The sequence below is a fragment of the Brugia malayi genome, assembly GCF_000002995.4.
Source record: "Brugia malayi strain FR3 genome assembly, contig: Bm_v4_ChrX_scaffold_001, whole genome shotgun sequence".
In the NCBI taxonomy this organism is placed as follows: domain Eukaryota; kingdom Metazoa; phylum Nematoda; class Chromadorea; order Rhabditida; family Onchocercidae; genus Brugia; species Brugia malayi.
Window position 1 is genome coordinate 14,563,134 of NW_025062479.1, and position 22,723 is coordinate 14,585,856.

Sequence of the window (22,723 nt, forward strand, 5' to 3'; positions counted from 1 at the left end):
AAGTTACTATTTTTAAAAAAGTTTTGTTATTTCAGTACAATCTTCTTTCAAAAAGCTCATCTCCCATTTCTTCAAAACTATCAGTGTTTACTAATAAGTGAAATTCCTATTGCTTAAGTAAAATTATAACGAGTTAAAACAAACTGCTTATGCTATCTCATTTTATTCTTCAGAGATAATTTCATCGATAATACGTATATTCTTCTGAGATTTTATAGAATGACCTTTCACAAATGCCTGAAAAAGAGTAAGCAATTCATGTGTATGTATATTTTGTTTTAACAAATAATTAGTCTCAATATTTTCAAGGTATTACCTCTATGAACATCTCACATCAGTTGCAGGGATTCTATGCATACAAAAGAAGAGTGATTTTCATGACTACATATACCCTTTTTCGAGCTTTTAGAAAAATTCGAACGAAGGCATAAATATTTGGTGAAGTTAACTGCTTTGATAGAAATTGTTGATATTCATCAGTTTAAAAGAGATAAGATTTAAGTAAGGCAATTCAAAAAACACTTCGAAATTGGAATTAATTCGAATCTAACCACCTGAACTTAATTTTTGTAGGAAAACTTTTACATGAAAGATTAGCAACTGTTAAGTCAAAATTAGAGTCCAGAAAGAAAAATGCTAAAAAAGAAACAATAAAATGCGGAAGATGAAAAAAAAAGAGATATGATAAAATTAACGTTACCAATTACAGAATGCTGTCTGTGATGTTTGAACCCCGAAAGGTTCGCCATAAGCTGAGGCATCAGGTTGCAAAAATCTGAAATTTCTTATCATTACGAAAAATGAATTAAAATTGTTGCCTTACGCCCATAACATATCTAGCAAATATAGATGGTTACTGTTTGAGTATAAAAGGGACAAATTTTTAAACTTAAACTTACCCCACACTCTGTGAAGTATTAGCAGTGCTACGCCAATAATTAATACTACTGATTGGAGCAAACGGTACGAATGAAAAAGTGTTGCCATGTGGTTGATAAATGCAATTTGACTGGGGAATCTGATACATATTGCTTTGGAAAATAGTAGAGGCTTCATTTATAAAAGCATTTCCAGTATCACCATGACTGAAGCTAAAAAAATTCATTTTTAACACTGATTATTTTAATAAAGCTAATAAAGTAGAAACACAATCCTCAATCAATTTTTAACTCTTATATTCAATAACTGTGAGACTAAGTATTTGCCATTGTTAAGTTCTGAGATATGAAACAGTTAATAATATACTTCTCCAAGTACTAATTTGTTTATCGATTGTGCTAAACTTGTAGAACGAGATTCGAAAATAATACGAAAATAAAAATTGTTGTTTGAAATAAATTTATAGAAAAAAATTTACGACGCGTGAATAGTGCTTGGTGTTTGACTGCACCAAGCAGAAGAGTTCAATTCTTCCACCCGATTTTGCGCAACAGATATAGGACGACTGAAATGAAATGAGTTATTTCCAGCATTTAAACGATGATCATGTTCACCAAAACGTCTGAAAGCTATTACATGGTGTTCTTATTCTAATTCAGTACCATATATGAAAAGGTGAAGCAATAAACTATGGATTTTGTTAGTTACTACGATATTCAGTAATTGTTTTCTTGGCACTAACATTCTACTTTCATTATTTGATAAAAAAAACAGTAACGATATTTGAATTAAAAATTTTAACGAAATATGTCAATTTCTCTATGAACAAGAAACTGTGTTAAGTGCAAAAATAAATCAAGAAGAAATACTCCGTACGCTCTATCGTAAGATTTGGAAGGGCTTTTATAATTTTCTTTAGTCATTTTCTCAAGCCATTCTGGCACTTCTTGATTAGATTCAACCAAAAGATCCATCAAATCGTGACTAATATTACGATTTCGATCCGTAAAGAATGAAGTTGCTAATCCGATATTTCCAGCTCGTCCTGTACGACCAATACGATGAACATATTCATCAATGTCAGTGGGAAGATTGAAATTAATCACATGATTCACGTTTGGAATATCAAGACCTCTAGCAGCCACCTAAATTTGCATGCGTAATACGAAAAGATTTCGTTCTTCCTTAACCATTAATAATAACAACAGTAATCTAATACATTTTTCTTTGTTTTGTTTTTTTTTTAAATTAGATTTATTTCGTGATAAATGTAGAGAGAAATCTTACGGCTGTTGCAACTAAAATATTTGTTTGCCCCGATCTGAACATTTCCAAATGACGTTCTCTTTCGTATTGCTTAAGATCACCATGAATGGGCATAACATTGTAGTGATTGCGTTGAAGATGCCATGCTAACTCATTTGCACCTCGTTTCGTTTCAACAAATATTAGGGTAAGTCCTTTATTTACTGAAATTTGTATAATTTAACTCGTTAAGAATCGATCTGAAATATTCATTTCAAAAAAAGAACTGCAAATATACTATTTGTTTTTAATATAATTTGATTTATTCTAGAATTACTATATTGTCAAATTTGAAAAATGCAATCTGAAAAGTACCAGAAGAGAAAGAAAAACAGTGCGATCTGTTCGCTTTGAAAACGAGAAAAACTGGCTTAATTATTGGATAAATTAAGAATCATAGAAATAAATGAGGAGAAGTATCCTTGTTTTTAGGAAATTGAGAACACAATCGTGTTAAGCATGCATTATTACTAACTTAAGAGATTTATGGATTTATTAGTATATTCAAAAAAAGACCAAAGCATATTGATTTTTTCCGCAAATTGCTGAAATCGTGGGAAAATAAAAAATCCAAAAGCATATAAACAATTGTTAAAGATAATGTACACACAGAAAATGGATACCATCAGTATCGAGAAGCTCCATAAGCAAACGCTTCTTGTCATGCTCCTCAACCCAAATAACTTTTTGAACAATGTTTTCAGATGTTGAACCAACGCGTCCAACGGAAAGAAATACATAATTTGGCACAAGAAAATCCTGCGCCAATACCTGAATTTCTTTTGGAAATGTAGCAGAAAACAATGCTGTGACGCGTTTACCCTAAAAAATATCAGGTCATGAAATGTTATCAAGCTAGAAATATGTTCCTGACAGATCAAAGAAAGTCTTGAAGATATTGTGCATACTGATTAGAAGTATCAAATACTTTCACTTGAGTCACTTTAATTCCTATTAAACAGAAAAATATGATCTGATACAATCTCACACTTGGATCTCTTTTTGGTATCCAACACATAATTATACCGCTAAAAAAAGAATGTGACGTATGCTATGCTATACAAATGATGATAGTAATATAACAATAATAAAACTAAACCTTTTCTGGCATCGAATGATACTCAACAATCTGTCGAATTTGCGGTTCAAAGCCCATATCAAGCATTCGATCTGCTTCATCAAGTATCAGAAATCTACACTCATGAAGAGACACGACATTCTGATTCATCAAATCTAATAGACGTCCCGGTGTAGCAATAAGCATATGGCATCCAAGCTAAAAAAAAAAAATTAATACAATTTTATGCTTACCCACTATAAAATCTAAGCTTCAACTGATTACATAACACCATTAAAAAAAAAAAAGATTATGAAATCGCTTATTATAATATTCCACATACCATTAATTTTTGCACTTGATCGCGGTAATTTTCACGACCACCATAAAGTACGGCAGATAAAACGTTGGTTCGATAAGCGAATTTTAAAGCTTCTTTATGAGTTTGCATAGCTAGTTCACGAGTTGGCAATAATATTAGCGCAACTGGGAATACCGTACGACGATTCATATGTGACTGTAAATAATTCAGAAAGTAGATGAAAATCAAAAGCTTTTTCCCATTATTATACATCAATTCGCTTTGATAAAACATTTTTAATAGGCTAGAACTAAACAATAATAAACTTGAAAAACTTACTTTCTTTAGCAGAAAATAAACAAAAGAAATGCATCTACACGCTAACAAAATAAATATTAACTTCCCATATAAACCATATGCTATCCAATTCATTTGATAAAAAATTATTGTATCTTTACGTACAATTTAAGTTGTTCAATGCAAAACAATTTAACTTGTTTCAAACTTTAGGAAAAATATTTTGCACCGTCTTCGGTATCAATCAGAGCTAACTTAATAAACTATCTCGGCAGGATTTAACTAAAGCAGATGCAGTATAAAAAGTAACAAATTAATTTTGAACAGTAAATGATAAATTTATTGAAATGGCTTCAAATTTACTTACCATTTTCATTGCAGTTGGTTCATTTTGAATGATGTGATTGATAACCGGTATTAGAAAAGCCGCAGTTTTCCCTGAGCCAGTCTGTGCACAAGACATTAGATCACGACAATTTAGTAAACTTGGAATAGAATATTTCTGAAAAAAACGAGTAGAAATAAGAGTTCAAGAGTAGAAATGCGAAGCCTTGCAGGCAGCAAGTAAAAATTAAGTAAATACTTGAACCGGCGTTGGTTTCGTATAACCTGATTTTTTGATATTTTCCTGAATCCATGGATGCAATTGCAGTTCATCGAACTAAAAATATTTATTGACAGAAATATCCAACCATGAAATATATATGGATAGTATAATACACAAAGCATATAAGAAGTACGAAAGCTAACAATATTTAGAAGTTTGAAGATTTAAGTTTATTACTTTTATCAAAAAAATAAAATAAAACGTTACCACTGCACACGGAAACGGCACATCACTCCCTGTTGCTAGAACCGGTATTTTTTCATATTTATCGAAATTGATCCCACAGTTAACGCCAGTAAATAGAACGCTAAAGATAAAATTGGTTTAAAAAAAAAAAAAATCAATGAAGGAAGAACTCAGAACAATTTAATTTCACTTTTAAAACAATTCAGAAAATAAGAAATTAGCAAAAATAAAACTATAATTCAATAAACTCGACATATACAACACTACATGAGGTAATTATGAACAGGTAAGAGATTAACTGCATCGTAATGTCAAATAAGGCACAAACGAAAGATTTTAATGTGTAAATTCATTATTAGAAAATCCAAAAAAAAAAAAAAAAAAAGTGTGAATGGGAACAAATTATGTCAGACAAGAAACAATTTGAATAAGGCATATAGCAAAGCTTAATGATTTAAGATAAATAATACGGTCAGATCATAATGATACAATTACTTATCTTATAACCACTTAAATAGAAGTAATTTTCATCTCTAACCGTGACATAATGGATAGATATAATATAGTTATCTCGTAAAGTTAATCTCAAAACATTCTAGTAATATATTTGAGTAACATTATTATATTTTTATTATTAATACTATTAAAAATAATATTATTAATTATGTTTCTATATTTTTTAATTATTTTTAATCTCATTCAAATTTAATAATATGCAAAAATAGCAAATTACCGTTCGACTATCTCATTTCGAGATCCTTCCTGCGGCAAGATGTTATCCGATGTTGCACTCATACCTCTCGAAAATCTAAGAACAGACAAAACATAATAAGTAAAATTGTCCTCTCATCAAAAGGCAGAACAACTGGAACGAAATCATGTTACAAATAAATCATTCAGAATATGAGATTTATAAAATAAATTAATGTTAAAATCATTATTAGATTGAGAAGAAATCAATTATGCATGCAGCAAAATATTTCAACATTGTACATCAGTTTCATATTATCTGAAACACTGCAACCATAAGTTGCCATAAGCTGAAAAATTGAATTTGATAAGCATGTGGAAATGAAAAATAGAAATAGAAAATAAATTATATTCACAACGTTCAAACAATATAAAAGAAATATGAAAACAATATGAGATATTACAAAAACTTGAATAAATTAATACATTTTTAGAAAGATAAGTTTTAATGTTTGTCGCATAAGATTTCCAAGCTAAATTAATATATGTTTCAAAAGAAACTAAACGATCATAAAATTATAAATTCATAATTCGGTCCATTCCGAGCGCATAAAGTTGCGAAATATTCGGCAATATGTCTTATAAAATTATTTGAGAAAGATATAAAAAATAAAAAATTTGTGAAAAAAAAAGACTAAATGCAAAAACTTATATTCTACGACAAATTTAAATATTAAAATAAGCAATTGTGTTGTAATATTTCTTAAAATATTCAAACAACCATTTCTGACAAAATGCCATAAATTAAAAACCTTTCATTTGAATTTTGAAAATTCTTCAATAACAAAAAATGAGAAAATAAATAAATACATAAGCAAATACCCACTGCTAGTTATATACTGATTGGAAATAAATCATTACCCATTCATTACATAAGATGCTATTCAAATCTAAGCTAAAAAAAAGAATACCCGACGACGATGATGAAACATCGTAACCAATTATCTTTTGAAATCTAAAATCTATATAGTAATTAAGAATGGAATAAAAATAAAAAAAGAAACCAAAATACCTAATTCAACATATCACATTCAACAATTATCAAAAATGATTTACCACACTGTTCATACTCATTTATGCCTGTTAATAACTACGTTAAAATTTCATCTTTTAGCAAATGCAAAGAAATTTGCACAATAAAATTTTTATTATCATTTATGCCTACTAATCTTTTTATGTAAATTAAAGATGAAAGATAAAGTAGTAGTATAATCTCCCATAGATAGATGAAAAGAAATAACTATGATTTAGAAATCTGCAAAAAATCAAAAGAAATAATAATAGCTTAATAAAAGTTGATTAAATTATGAATAAAAAATAAACGTTCATTTAAAGACGAAAGAAAACTAACCAACAAAAATAGAAAATTAGGAAAACTCAAATGTATGGCGAATTTGAATGAAGGTTGCACATACATTAAATCGCGATATGCAAATATCAATGATCAATGTGATATGCATATACATATTTATAAAAATGAGATATTTAGCATATGGGAAAAAAAAGGTAATAAAATATTGAAAGTAGTGAATTCAATATCAAACAGTGAACAACAGTGAATACAAAAAAATATTTATTTTCTCTTCTTTTGCAAAAATATTTGAAATAACATGCATAAGATGTATTAAAATAATACAGCGATATGGTTAGAAAAACATCAAATTTTTAATCCAATTAATAACAAAATTAATATTTTTTCAGTTTCAAAAAAACCTTGAACTCTTTGTTCCTCAAAAAAAAAAGCTGAATTCCCTATTTTTAAATGCAATAATTTTCAATTTCAAAAAAAAAGCTTAAAATCTTTAATCGTTATGAATATTTGCAATGCCAAAAAATATGGGAAATGTAACACAACTGAGAAAAAGGCAAATTACTGGAAATATAAGGTAAACAAAATGATTACGCTAAATTCTCATAAAATGTCAGTAAACTTTGCAAATTAAAAAATGAAGAAAAATGGGAAACAATAATATTAAAGGAATACTAACTTTTGGATTTCAATTGCAATTGTTAATAACAAAAAACTAAAAGCATTTTGAATAGAGATAATGAAACCAGAAAAAAAAAATGATATAGTATTTTTACTAGAATACTTTCTAATTCTTCTTACTATTAGCACAATTTAAAAGATAATATTTTCAAGCTGTTTTGAATGTCTAATGACGAATTTAAATTTTTTGTTACATATTTCAATTCAACCACTATCCTCTTTACCATAGCTGAAAATGAACAAAAAACTTACCATTATTTTAAATCATCACTTTTTGAAAACTTCCACCGAATAGAATTTTCTTATCGAAGACTGCATTCCAATCTCAACAGCTGTATCAATCGGTTTCACGATAAATGGTATGGTACATAGTCCAATTACTGTTGATGTTAATTTTTGTACTTTCAATGGCCATTTAGTTGACCTATAAATTATAAAAATAGTTGCAATAACTTCAGTAAAAGTTAGATCTAAGGATTATAAACTATAATAATAAATTTTCATTGAAATAGAAAGAACAGTGATAGGCTACCTCACAAGGATGAGAAAGTTTATGAGGTAATCTTTAATACAGCAGGCAAATTAAATTCTTATTAAATAAAAATAATTCTATTTTCAAAATTATTGCATCAAATAAAAAGTTACTGCACTTTCTATTACAAATTAATATTTGTTTAATTACATTAGCAATTAGCACATCGTTTAGCGTCTTTCTTGTGTATCATAGGTTTTTTCAGAAGCTAAAGATGATGTATAAATTCGCATAGATAACTAACCGGGTAAGCAATTTAATGGACAAATAACAAACACGATTGATCATAAATCCTGGGATGACAACAGATGCCAAACTTTGCCAGATTAATGTATCGACAGCTCGAAAAGCAACAGCTCGATATCGTTCCTTACAGTTCAAATAATTTAACTGAAATTGAAACTTTTAGAATGCAAAACTGTTAGACTATTTCATTTTATCTACTGAAAATAGATCCAGAAATAATTTAATCATTTGAAAAGTTACATGAATAATTCAACCTGATATGTTTTTCGACTTTTGTCAGCTGTGTCAGAAAAAACATAACCCATTGCAACAACATATGATATTCGTACTGCATTTGTTGGCACCCAAGCACGAAATGCTTCACCAACTTCATTTGCATAACCTGAAAATGTTACATGTATTCAAGTACATTATTCGAAATAACTGTAAAATAAGCTGAAAGTATAAATCCATGGAAGTACAAATAAAATCGTCGACCCACTAACTTTTCCGATGTTTTATAAAGAGAATGCGAAATAAAAAAAAAACATCATATCTTAAAAGTGGATTTTAAACATTTTAATCTTTGAATGAAACTTATGAAATGAAATCAAAACATAAAAACTTTAGAGTAAAACAAAAGACAACAACAAAAAAACTGTTATTTCTGGTATCAAATACCACACAAATTGTTCTGCTCATCTATAATATAACCAAAACAACAAAAATATTCTGAAGATATATGGAAATTTGTAAAACTCACCAAGAAATCGTACCGCGGTATCACGGTAAATGTCCATTTCATGCAAATCTTCTCGAGCTTTATCATAAATTGTTAGTTTATTCATAAATGCTATATTACTGGATTAAATCCTGAAATATTTTGGAGATTTCATCCATCATTCATACATGCATGAAATAATAAAAATCGTAAATGTCTCCATGGCTTTATCTGAATAATAAATTAGAATAATAAATGAGCATAAGATAATGTCAATTATAATTAACTCTGCACATATATTTGAACAATCCTTCAACAAAAGCAACAATAATTGCTAATAAGATAATTATTTACTAATTATATAACAGATAAGAATGGTAAATCAGTTTATTCTTTAATATAAGCCTAAAATTTATTAAAGAAAATAAATGACAGATCATGACAATATTATGAATTGCACAGCTAGTTATATCTGATATATGCTTATATGAGGAAATGTTTTTTAATTGATCAAAGAAATTCAAAATTTTTTCACTTTTATTTGTAATTAAGTGGACTTAAGATAATGTTAATTATAACTAACTCTGTACGCATTTTTGAATAACCCTTCAACAAAAGCGACAATTACTAATCAAATAATGACTTCGCAATTATTTGCTCATCAATTATTTATTCATCTACATACTAGTAGTATTGTTTAATACGTTTTATATTCTAATGAATATTCGAACATACGCACCATCAGCCATAATATCTCTGAAAAATTATGAGATTTCACAAAAAAAAATCTAATTTAGTAGCTAAAATTTTTTCACCTACCAATAAAGAATAAAATTCCGCATCTTTACCAGTAATTAATAGTATCCCAGACATATCTACACTTATGTATAAAAAAAGAATCAAGAAAAGTTAAACAGATATATGGCAAATTCATGTGATTTATCAAGAGTAATAATTTCATCTTTTGATTAATCAATCATTGTTATTTCAAAAATCTTGTCATAAATTATTATTAATACAGTACAAATTTTATGGTAAAATAAATATATATATGAAAGCTAAATTTAGACAAATCTTTTAGTACGGTAAAACTTGAAAATTTGAAAGCAACCTCATTCTGTAATTAAAAAAGTGTCGCTAATCATTACAGTTATTTTCAATTAACTATGATAAGTTGAGTGAGAAATTCGTTGTTATAGCTATTTCAGAATAACTATAACTGATAAGTGTTATAAGCTGAGATTCCTTGTTATAGTTATTTCAGAATAACTATAACTGATAAGTGTTATAAGTTGAGTGAGAGTGAGAGATTATTTTTATCTGATCTTACATCATGTAATTTTTGAAAGTTAAAAAAGAATGATTTGTTGAATTGTATGTGTGTGTTTACAATCTCAAAAATAAGTGGTTAGAAAAATCAATGCTGATCATTGCAATCACTGAAAGACTGAAATCTGCGGACACATATATCACGAAACTCACCAGGTAATAAATTTTCAGAAATTTTGAAGAAAACATATTTAAACTAAATGGAGGAATGCACGCAAAAAATTCATTCGAATCATGAAGAAATTCCAAACATTCACAGATAAGCAAAGAGATTTTAGAAAACTGAGTTTTAGAAATGTTAAAATAACTGAGAATCTAGTTCTGGAACAGACTGTATGAATCTACTTTTTTTTAATCTTAAAAATTGATTTGCAATAAAAATCCAGCTACCTATGAAACAAGATGAAACAAGAGAATTAGGAATCGAACTAAATGTTGCTTTGAATTGCTACCGAGGATATTTGTTTTGCTCAAACTCTTCTTCATCTGTGATCAAATTTAGAAACTTTCTCGAATTTGACGAATTATGAAAGGAAGCTGAATTTGAATTGTTCCAGCTCGAAACAGTACTGTTCCAATATTAGTTTTTGTAGCAGATGTAAATAACATGATTGAAAAAATTTTAATTTGCAGAAAAAAAAACAACAAACAAAACAAATTGAAAACTGTAAAACGTATCACAGAACGACTAATACAAAACATTACCAAATAATGAAATATATAAGTTCTGAAATGAAAAAAGTCTGAAAATATGAAAAGCTGCAAAAGATTCGCTTTGAAAGGCTATAACCAAGACATTATCATATTAACATCAGAGGCACCGCAAATGAAAATTCTGAGAATCCTTCTGTTAAAATTAAATAAGTCAAAGAAATATATGAAAATTAGGGAAATGATGTAATTAAGTTAAATTTCATGCTACAGATAAAATTTAGATAGAATTTACATATATTCACCTTTGAATAATAAATACACCATAATAAAACAGAAATATAATGTTTGTACTTATAAAAAATATGATATTTATAATATATCTTAGTATTTATAAAATTAATAGATGAAAGTTCAAGAATATGGATCAGATTCTATGATAAATTCTTGTAAAACTTGACATATACAACTCATATATTTACAAAAATTAAAGGTAAGTAATCTAATATTATAAATGTCGCAACATTCATATTTTTTACTAAACATCACCGCAAATAACAAGAACTGAGCACCATCAGATGTCCAAATATTTTATGTCAAACAATCTAAACATGCATCGTAAACTTCTCAAATGCTTTCAAGATAGTTTCAAACTTAGGCTATTAGAGTTTGCATCTGGAAGTGAAAAATAAAAAGAAAATAGAGCTGTAAGATCGGAAAAGCAACTAATTCATGGAAAATTTTCAAAAAAAACAAACTCAAAATCAGGATGAAAAAATAAAATATCTAAATAGTACACTGCATCACTGGGAAGGAGGAAAATGAAAACCTATCAAACCGTTCCACGTTAGAACCCTTCTTCAATAATTTACTTCCCAATTTGCTAAACATATCAATATCAATATAATATATTCTGGCTTATATTAAAAACTATATTTTTATTTATATTAAAAACATACAAAAAAAAAAGACACACTGCCTCTCCTCATTATATATATTCCACTTCCTCACTATTTTCAACACTATACAGTTTTCATGAAAATAATTTGCCATGTTTGGTATCATAAAATCAAAATACTAAACATATAAAAATGAATAAATTTTCAAACCCTTCACCTACTGCCAACTCCAAACTTTTTCCATAAGTGAATATCGTAATGATCATCAAAACCTAATTTGACGTTTGCTCCATCCAACTATTCGCAATTTTTCCTGCTTCACGTAGACCACTTACACAAGCACCAGTCATCGTTTGCGGAAAGAAGCGATTTGTTCCCTGCAATATTAATTTTAAATCAAATAACGTAAATGAAGGGAAAATGAATATAATTAAATATATTTAATAGAAAACAATCTGGTAGGGAATAGATTAAACAAAACATTAGGAATGACAAAAATATCGAAAGACAGGCAGCTAAGCTTTTATAAGTATTCGCTAGATATTTTCTCTGTATTCACAAAAGGAGATATGATTTATGAGGAATAACTTAATTTTTTTTGTACAATTCATTCAAAAAAAATGAAAATGCTATACTTCTCCCGCAAAGAATAGCTTTCCGTCGATATCCTCTGCTAACTTATCATAATCATCGCCACTACCACCCACACGAACATAAGTATATGACATACCAATGTGACGATCTCGACCCCAATGTGTTACAACATAACCTTCTGGGTCCGGAATATTCTAGAATTCACAAAAATCACAACTGCTTAAGTTTGGTAAGGAAAATAAGTGAGATTTAAAGATAAATACTTGTGTATCATCATCATAACTTGAAATTCAAGATTTTTAAAGTATTGATTTAAAAATTACAAAAAATTACGAACATTGGTAATTTTTTATTGAATATGAAGAAACTAAACCTCTTGAGGAAACATATCGCGAAGAGTATCTACAAAAATGTCCACTACTTCCACATCACTTTTTTCATTTACTAAATTCACCGAGTCGCCACATACATAGGACATTAGAACATAATGCTGATTTTTACTTCCCTAAATAAGATTATTATAAGTGGCTTTGCAATTTCTATAGAAGGTAAGCATAAAATACATCTGAAGAATGACACATACTGCATATTATCTCATATTTACCTAATATTCTATGCCAAATGTTCAATTAAGTTCGGTTATAAATTCGAATAACAAGTCTAAGGTTCAGAATTTTGGTAATAAGTTATAACTGCGCACTGGTCTGCAGCTCTTTATTAATAATGCACTAATTATGAAGAAATAAACTTTGAAAAAAAAAAAACATATAAGAACGAACAAAGGTGGTTTTTGGATAAAAGAAAAAAAAAAAAGAAAAACTCAGAAATTCTTGAACAATATTTACACGAGTTGAAAAATCGTAGAACATATTAAAAAGTCCTCTTTCATCAGCATTTTTCGGCACATGGCCAAAATAATCCAACGTTCCATCACTTTTTAGAATGGACAACCAGAAACGTCGTGAAAATTTCACAGCTACCTAAAAGTTCACATAAAATTGATAAAAAAGTGAAAATTTGCTCCACATTTAATTAATACAGAATCTAAAAACATTTAAACTTACACCATCAAAGAAGCAAAGTGCCATGAGAAATAAGATAATATAGAGAAAGAAATAAGCTCATTTCACAGTCTAGTACCTCACACTGCACCAAACTGTTTACAAATAATTGAAAACGATGAAAGGTCATTAGTAACCAAACAAGCCATAGCTCAGAATACAAATAATCAATTTCCGATTGCCTTACAAAAAAAGTTCATCTTCATTTGTTAGAGGAGTAACATTCAAACCTTTTCTATTAAGCCAGCACCTAAATTCTTTAGAGCAGCTGTTTTTGTTGGTGGTAATGCAGGAACAAATGTGATTAATTCTTTTTGTAACACAGCTAATGGAGCAGTAACCAAAACCTCAAATAAAGGAATAGCTATTTAACAACATATCACTGTTCGAATGTTCAATTTTTATCAGTAATAGTGCTAAATGAAGAATGAAGCAGTTGAGCATATCGTTTCTGAACGACTGAAATAGAAAATCCGTTTTGTTGCAAGCGGAGCACTATTACCTATTCTGAACATGAGAAAAAAAAGTATAACAGGAATAGAAATAAGTTATTAATAAAGAGGACAAATGGGACCAAAACCTTGGATCATTAAAAAAATATTGAAAAACGAAATTTTGCCAGAAATAAAATAAGGAATGGAAGAAACCTTATCGCATGAATACTTTTTTCCATTACTGCATTTAACGAGAATTTTCTTTCGCCCCTGCCATTCAATCTTTGATACCTGAAGAGATTCTAAAAAAATTTCGAAAATTTAATATCACCTACACAAGAAGACCTTTTTTTCTATTATTAAATAGTATATTATTTTAAATTATTCATCAAGAAATTAAGAATTAATCAGGAAAGCCGATTTTTTGAAGAAGTACACAATCAACAAAACAAAACAAAACAAAAAAAAAAAAAACAACAGAAAAAGCTAACCTCATGATTACAACGAATATCGGTACCCTCTGCCAATCGACGCATTAGTTCCGACGTACCATCAGTTAGTAAAGCATGAACTCCAGCAAACTGTGCCACTGCTTCATTCTGGTCCCAATTACGAGCCGAAACACCATCTAACTTCGAGCCACATGAAAACTCCACGTTACCAATCTGCCATTGTAGCATGCGCTCTTCTTCCTGATTTCATTAGAATGTTAAACATAGACCTATGGTCATTTTCCTATCTTCCTATTTGATTTAATCCTTTAATGAAAATTTAAACCTGTAACTTTACCAATATTTCAATAAAATACAGTGATCCAAACGTACATTCCTAAGACGTATTGAAATCTAGTATTGTATTAGAATTTCTCCTTCCTTGTTGACATTTGGCTTTAAGTAGAAAGACAGAAAGTTTTTATTTATTTTTTTTTTTTTTCAAATTCTTTTGCTTCAAACAAAGAAGCGCATATTTACACTAAACTGTACAAATACATTCACTTATGCAAACAATTAGTAGTCACAAAAGATGGACTCCAGCCAGCCGGATTCGAACCAGCGACCTAAGGATCACCACGCTGCACTCTACAGTCCTCCGCTCTACCAACTGAGCTATGGCTGGGCACAAGCAGGTTGTGCTCTGACTGAATTTTCAGATATTGTATTAAAATATACATTTTTGAGAGTTTGGAACTGCACACTAAATGCATATGTTAAGCATGCAAGGAAAAGACAAATGTATAATAATGAGGCATGTAGAACTGGGAATAATTTACATAGAGGGTGCAAATAACTACGCAAATAATTTGATATCACTAAATCTGATAGAAGCAGATCAGAGTATGATGCTGGATTTTAACAATAAGAAATGTTCAGAGCTTTTAAAAAAACAAAAATTTGTGAAAAAATGATAGAACCAAAATAAAAAATTATAATGAGTGCTACTTTTTAAAGCCTATTAGAAAAAGTTATTAAAATAAAAAGAATTTGAATTAAAATGAAATTAGCAAAAATATATATATATATATATATAATAGAATCAGAAAGAAAAAGCAATAAATGCACCAACTTCAGTCCATTTCAGTCCTGTCGATTTCAGGAATGCATTATGTAAGCCCATTATGCGATCTGAAAATAAATTTTGGAGAGATTATCATAAAAAAGAGAAGTGGATTTCAAAAAAAAATTCCTTAGTTTATAGAATAAATCGGTTTCAAGTATGCCACAACTCCAAAAAATAGTTAATACAAGTCCCTCTACTCAACATCTCAAATATATAAATATATGAAGTGAACTTCTCATTATGCATTTTAAAAGTTTAGAAGAGATCTTCCTTACACAATTATAGCACAACGATTTTAAAATAATCTCTACCAAATAATGCCCAAGCATTATTTAATTTGAATTTTCAATATGCAAATTGTGTAAAAAATTACCGTACAGACTTTCATCACCAACTTTTACATTTTGTTTCCAGTCGGCCAAACAATCCAGTAAACAGTTAAAATGTTCGTCGACAACTCGATCACAAATGCTTGATGCTCGCTTTCCAGTTCCTGCATCCAACAACGGACATTCGTCTTTTACCGCTCGATAAACAACACCTATCTAGAATTTTTATGTTAAATCAAAATTTTCCATCTACCGGCATAATTTTTATTATCATTAATATTTTACTTATATTTTACATATTTTTATTCCATTTATATTATTTATATATACTTATATTTTTATTATATTATTATATTTTTTTTTTCTATTCTCTGAAAGAAATACAACACTCATGCAAAGTTAACAGCAATATGGAATAGTTTTCGGAAGAACTAAATGAAAAAAAAAAAAAAAAAAAAGAAAAACAGGCAGATTGTAAAAGAGCATGTGACAAAATTTCTTTCCAAAAACTTTGTGTAATGGAATTTATAAGAGAAAAAGAATATAAGTACACCTGTTCGCACATTAAGACAATCGGGTTGTTAATAATTCCAGTGATAAGCTGTGCACCGCTGCCAACTGCAACGCCTAAAGACCAATCATCCTGCAATTATTGTTTCTATTCGATTTGAAAGCATAAATTGCAAAGTAAAAAAGAAGCAGAATTCGATAACAGTTTAACTAACAATTGTAAAAAACACATCATAAAATTTAACAATGTACTTCTACCAGATTCACAAAGATTGTCTAAAATTCATTATAATAAAACTTTATTAGACCACTGAAAAGAAGTAAATTCTTTTATCAGATGTACAAGCTCAGATCACAATGATCAATAAAATTCTTTAATACCTTACTAAATATACTAAAAATAGGTAAATTTTAAAAGATAAACCACTTTGAGAAGCTTGCAAACCTCAAATTTTATGCCTCAAGAAGAGTTGAACATTCTTGTGAATCTGACACAATGTAAAAAGAAATTTCTTTAATTTAGCAAATTTTTTCTGTATAGCTCGCTATACATAATAAAAGATAACAGACCAATAATCGCCCGCCTAATTTTCCCTTTGCTTCAAGAACTTTAACCCGAGCACCAAATGAACGAAGCTGTCGAGCTGCAGTCAAGCCACTAATTCCAGCTCCAACAATGACCACTTCCATATCCTAAAAAATTTTAACTTGAATCTCAAAAAAAGTGTACTGTCAAAAGCAGCAATTTTGATTGCTTGTAGATTTGGAGTTGATAATGTTATAACTCAGCAGAATATCAGTTATTAAACTATCATATAAATAGAAGAATAATTTAAATGACTTACATTATATGTTGATGTAAACACCGAAGTTTTCGGGAAATTTAACACACCGTAATTGATGAGAGATTTGAGAGTAAGAAACTTGATGACTCGATTTAATTCATTAATATACCAAACTCGTGCAAGGCCGCGACAAATTAGATACGGAATACAGCATTCAACAGTTAAATATTGCTTAAAAAAAATCAAATTTTCAAAACTTGAGAAAACAATACAAAGGATAGAAATTTTGCGTATTTGACGTAATTAAGGTTTTATATGCAATCTGTAATGTAATGATATATTTCTTGAGTTAATCTCCGAATCTTTAAGAAATATGTTTCATAAAACTCACAAATGGATTAAGATTCCATAAAGCAATGACCAGATTCCGCATAGCTAAATAAGCAACTGGTTCAGTAGCATATTCCGGAAAGCTGTGTAATTCATCGTATTCCATAACATCCGGTCGTAAACAAAATGCCATCGACTGTTCATGTGGAATATTAAATGGGCGCATAAAATCCCGAATTGCATCCTCTAACCAATTATAAATTTATTCTAAGTTTATCTTTCGAGAAAACCATAATTTATCATGACAAATAGTAATTAAAAAAGTTCATCATAAGCGATAATATAAAGTAAAAATAGCAAGGAACGTATAGAAATGCTAAATTTCCTGGTGACTCATAGTATAGGATCGTGCGTAACATTAATTAATAATGCTGTTGTATTAGCAATTATAAGATCTTAAAGAAATAAAGATACCTATCCAATTTCACAAAAGAAAAAACTTTTAATTATATAGTGGTAAATGATTTCTCGGGAATTTAACAGAAAATTTTTGGAACTTAAACACTGTCTAATGGAAAAACCCCACAATCAAAAGTCTTGCTTATTCTTTTCAACAAAATCATTCCTTAAAATTTAAAATGGAAAAGAATTACCACTTTGATGTTCGAATATTTCATTAGTAGGACTAATGCCCACTTCATCATAGTAATATTCATGTTGTAAAAACGGAGCTGCAGGTGAATTATGTAGTAAAGGTGGAATACTGACCGACTTTATCCATAACGTTTCAGAAGCTTCACGAACACACTGAAAGCTTACTTTACTGAATGAAAAATTAAAGTTGTCTCAAAAATTTTTAAGAGTAATCATCATAGAAATGGCAATAAATTAAAGACATAATGAACAGAACATGTCCCAAAGAAGTTCATTTGAACAACCACTACAATACCTCTTCCTCTTTAACGCCACATGGGTCGTTTAAGTCATCTCTATCAGCTTCAATTTGACTAGCACAAACAAATTTCTTGACGTCCTCACGATTTATACTAGTCACAGTAGTTGATAAATGCCTAAAAAAAGTTCTAGTGAATGTATGGATTCTCAAGTTTATTAAATTTAATTTAGGATTGAATTTTAACTATATTTCTGCTTCAATAAAAATCCATCACATTCTTCAAAATAAATTTTGTCCGTAAACAAAAAAGATTTCCTATTTTCCGCAGATTATCTAAAATCGCCCAAAAACGATACAAATCTTGAAAAATTTTTATAAGAACCTACCTGAACTTTTTGCAAAGTCTGCACTGCAACCAGAATGGAAGTAACTGGTCCTGAATATACAGTCGTACACATGGGGTGCAACGACTTTCAGAAGCCCATTTCCCTTTCCACTCATTGAAACGATCATTACCTGTTCGACCACTAAATTTATTTCAGTTAATTATTTCACCAAAATTCTGTTTTATGCAGGAATTTGAATATATGACAGTGTAACTTAAGAAATACTAAACTAGAACTTACGGCTTCCATATCTCATCATAGCATGCACAACAAACGTGCTCGCCTTTCGAAATATGATGGAAAGTTTTGTAGTTATAATTTCCATCTACAGGATGTGTACTTCCACTATTTTCTTGACCATAACACCTAAAAAATGTCAAATTTGCAGACATAAAGAATGGTCGAAAGCTTTTTGTTAAATCAATTGACAATTTTTACGAAATCATAATTATTTCCATTACAACAGCAAAAATGTGGAATTAATTTAAATTAATTCATTAGGCATGAAAGAAAGACGATACTTAGTGAAACGCTACCCATTAAACATAGATCTCTCTGCGAATGACTAATTTCAAATAAAACAACATAAAATAGCTTACATGGATGAAACACCCAAAGCACAGTTTTTTAAAGGACCACAATCATTGCGTTCACAAGAACCCTCTCTCGATTCATTCGATTCTGAACCGTTCTTTAAAATGGAAATAAAAACTATGACTTCATTAAATTTATCAAAACTTAACGAGTAGCTTGTAATTCTTAAAAAATCTACTCATCAGGGCAAATTTTAACTGTAAATTGATATATGGCAAAGCAATCTTGGATCAAATTGTGATGACATTATGACTTTCATTATATTTCAGTAATGACTTGCAGTTAAGTGAAACAAGATTGGTTATTAAAGATTGTGGTATAAATTAGATGTTCTAGTTTGCATAAACTTACTAGAGCTAACAAACAACTATTTCTAGCAACAGAAATATTTTCAATTTTTTTAGTAAGAAATTTACCTCTACAATTCCACGATCAACAGAACTTTTTAGATCTAACTTCAATCGTTTTTTAGCAACTTCTGCTGATTCGCGATGATGACGCACGCGTTTTGAATCATTACTTCCCTCTTCATCTTCCATTTCTATTTCTTCCTGCTTATTCTTTAAATTCAAATAAAATAAAGAAATATCTGAGATGATTCATTTATTTTATTTCTGTTAATAAGTCTTTTACTTTCTCACAAGGCTAAAGTATCCTTTTATGCGAAATGATATTGGAAAAAAAAAGTTAAACTTATGTAATTTACAAAGGTTTTCAGATATTATCTGTGCTCTATTTACAATGCAACTGATAGCTTAATAACGAAAGCGAAGCCCGAGTTGCAAACAAAAAGGTACCTTATTAGAAGATTCAATATCGCAACAATTTTCCACATCATTATCACTTTTTTGGTCTTTTTGATCACAAGCCGAACCATATGAAGTAGAAATCGTGGACGCTCTTCCAGTATCACTATTACTAAGTATCATTATTATTTTCCAGTATCATTATTAATTGCCTTATTTTTTCAAATTAAAAACAAATCGTACTGATTTCAATTTTCTAAACAATTAATTGAAAATCAAAACAAGCACATTTTATAATAATGCACCAATTATTGCCTGCTTTGACAGAAACAATTAAGTGTAATCGAGAATTAAGGACAGAGTATTTATCTATATATCAAAGCTTATCTATTTACCAACCTTACCTGTGTGTTACCTCGTCCAGAGATTTAGCTTAAACCAACTTTTGGAATAAAAACAAAGAATTGTTACCTTGTTGATGAACGCATGTCGAGCAGTTGCTAAATCTACTTACACTCCTATAAAAGATAAAGTTTTAAATTTAGTAGATAAAAAGCATATAATAAACCACTAAGAAAGCTTCAAATGATATAGGATCCATTTTTTGCTGCCTCAAATTTCTGTAATTATTATCGATATATTGCATTATTCATTTCTAAAGATAAAAGTAGCAATATGAAATACTATAAAAAATTCACTATTCATTTTAGCCATTCTATTTTCTGATGATGAATTAACATAATCACAAAAAAAAATAGCTGAGAGTATGAAAAAATAAACACTATTCACCTTTTCGTTTTCAAATTATAAATGAGGAACTTTCAAGTCATCTAGATACGAAAGGTCATCGATAAAAAAGGTCAATGGTGAGGAAAAGCTGACCTTAACAAAGGTATATAAAGAGAATGTTTGAATGAAAAATGCAAACGTACATATATATACATATACGTTTAACCCTTCACTCATTAAGTCTTTCAATTAGATAATACTCCAAACGATAATCTGGAAACGTATCGAAACACAGCGAGACATAGGGAAACGACCACCAACCAGTTCATTGTTAGGAGGTTTCTTCATTTTACCACTTTAAGCGTTATTTTAAGGATGGATGTCCTCGGGATGAAGGCGTTTCCGTTTTTCGGAAATTCGATTTATCATCTTTGATTAGCTATAAAAGATTGCATATTGTAACTAATTTTATATTTTATAAATTATTTTAAGTAATCAAAGATTGCTTTTTCAACAGGTACCTTATACACATACATATGTAAGGCAAATTGATGACATTTTATTCGAAGGAGGAAAAATTCAGTTCTTGCAATATATTAAAATTTCTCTTTAAAAAATAATAAAATTATTATTTAATTTCTACTCATTTATCACTTCTCATTCTCAATTATTTTAATTCGAAAAGAAAAACATCTAAATATAAGCTAAACTAATAATGTTTTAAAAACATATATATACTTTCTGATAATTTAAATGCTGCTAAGGATGAATAATAGACGTATCAATTTTTTAAATTTATTACATTTTATTGATGGAGTTTTTTTTCTTCTTTTTTTACAAATTTTTTTAAAGATTAAGAATTCTGCTTTCTCATCATATTTGCAATAAATTCAAATTAAAGTATGATTCATCTCGATAATTTCAGAACAATTATTGATTGTATAATTCATGTTTGTATGTAAGTTATAAATAAGGATTTCGTTTAATTTTTCAATTGAAAAATAAAAATAAAAGATCTTTTTCTTTAGTAGGAAAGGACTGATTGATATATGCATTTTTTTATGTTTAACTATTAGTAAAGCATATAGTAGAAGATGATAAGTGTGGAAAAAACAAAGTGTTGAAGTAATTTCTTGATTAATTTTGCATGAATTAATTTTAGAAAACGGATGAATTAAATTAAAACTTAAGATGGATCAAAATTTTATAATATAAAGTACATCTTATAACAATTTAAAGCAGCAAAATAATTCCAAAAAACCCATTACAATTTGATCAAATATTGCTACAAACAGTACAAACGTCAAATACTACCAGTAAATCGTTTAATTTATTTAAAAAAAAAAAAATTAAAAAAAGTAACAACGTTAAATTTAAAAAAAAATAACAATTATTTTTATTATTAAGGCTCAAATTTCATAAACAATATAGCATGTAAAATGATATGGAATTAATTTTTGCTTAAATAAATTCACAATGAATATTTTTATGAATATTTAGCGAATGTTTCTTAATTCTGATAAGCAAAGAAAGAAGAAAATTTACCACAATAATATTTCTCAAATAACTTTTGTCACGGTACGAAAACTTCCTAATTGTTATTGAAAATTGCTTAATGAAATTTCTTTGTCTATCATATATCTCATCGAGATAAATTCTTGCTTTTTTAGTCATTCATTTTTTTATCCTTTATAATTTTAATCAAAATCGATGAGAAGATAATTATTTATAGTCAATACATTTCAAAAATATATGTTATACAAAAAAAAGAAGGAAATAATACAGTTAAAAACATATACAATATAAAAAGTGTGTTAACATAATTGAATAAACTAATAATGTACATAACAAATATATTATTTTATTAAATATAACACTAATAATTATTGTAAAATTAAAATTTGTAACATTTCTTTTTCTTTTTGAACGTATAAATTAAAATTTGCGACATTTTTTCTTTTTAAAAAAGAAAGACATATTTCAAAAGTTTAATTAATTTTCATAATTTCAACAAATATTTATTGTAATTAAACATTATTAATAT

At 28.4% G+C, this 22,723-nt stretch overlaps 3 protein-coding genes and 1 non-coding gene across 6 annotated transcripts; all 4 read right to left on the reverse strand.

Annotated features, from left to right (window-relative positions):
• Positions 1-227: 227 nt before the first annotated feature.
• Positions 228-5,669, reverse strand: Bma-laf-1.2 (ATP-dependent RNA helicase An3, putative; the record flags this gene model as incomplete). 2 transcript variants are annotated; one of them, XM_043074863.1, is made up of 14 exons in its annotated part: positions 228-237; positions 701-775; positions 900-1,091; positions 1,358-1,444; positions 1,756-2,024; positions 2,167-2,348; positions 2,808-3,006; positions 3,284-3,460; positions 3,585-3,758; positions 4,207-4,341; positions 4,423-4,500; positions 4,654-4,753; positions 5,366-5,440; positions 5,626-5,669. In XM_043074863.1, 14 exons carry the CDS (start codon positions 5,667-5,669, stop codon positions 228-230), a joined length of 1,797 nt encoding a protein of 598 aa, XP_042930797.1. The 2 variants fall into 2 exon arrangements, with proteins under 2 accessions (XP_042930797.1, XP_042930798.1); XM_043074864.1 differs by lacking the exon at positions 5,626-5,669 and having other exon boundaries at positions 5,366-5,427.
• A 1,970-nt stretch (positions 5,670-7,639) lies between these two features.
• Positions 7,640-8,977, reverse strand: Bma-mtp-18 (Uncharacterized protein; the record flags this gene model as incomplete). The annotated part of the gene is made up of 4 exons (XM_043074865.1): positions 7,640-7,796; positions 8,149-8,294; positions 8,405-8,532; positions 8,893-8,977. 4 exons carry the CDS (start codon positions 8,975-8,977, stop codon positions 7,640-7,642), a joined length of 516 nt encoding a protein of 171 aa, XP_042930799.1.
• Positions 8,978-12,001: 3,024 nt separating this feature from the next.
• On the reverse strand, positions 12,002-20,133 carry Bm5385 (the record flags this gene model as incomplete). 2 transcript variants are annotated; one of them, XM_043074867.1, is made up of 20 exons in its annotated part: positions 12,002-12,106; positions 12,365-12,517; positions 12,697-12,828; positions 13,169-13,303; positions 13,615-13,731; positions 14,032-14,109; positions 14,310-14,510; positions 15,382-15,440; positions 15,749-15,920; positions 16,258-16,347; positions 16,785-16,907; positions 17,060-17,230; positions 17,391-17,575; positions 17,983-18,136; positions 18,279-18,399; positions 18,611-18,751; positions 18,851-18,976; positions 19,210-19,301; positions 19,621-19,755; positions 20,002-20,133. In XM_043074867.1, 20 exons carry the CDS (start codon positions 20,131-20,133, stop codon positions 12,002-12,004), a joined length of 2,622 nt encoding a protein of 873 aa, XP_042930801.1. The 2 variants fall into 2 exon arrangements, with proteins under 2 accessions (XP_042930801.1, XP_042930800.1); XM_043074866.1 differs by having other exon boundaries at positions 19,621-19,764.
• Bm14514 lies at positions 14,848-14,934 on the reverse strand. The gene has a single exon. It is a non-coding gene; the product is annotated as a tRNA-Tyr (tRNA).
• Positions 20,134-22,723: the final 2,590 nt, after the last annotated feature.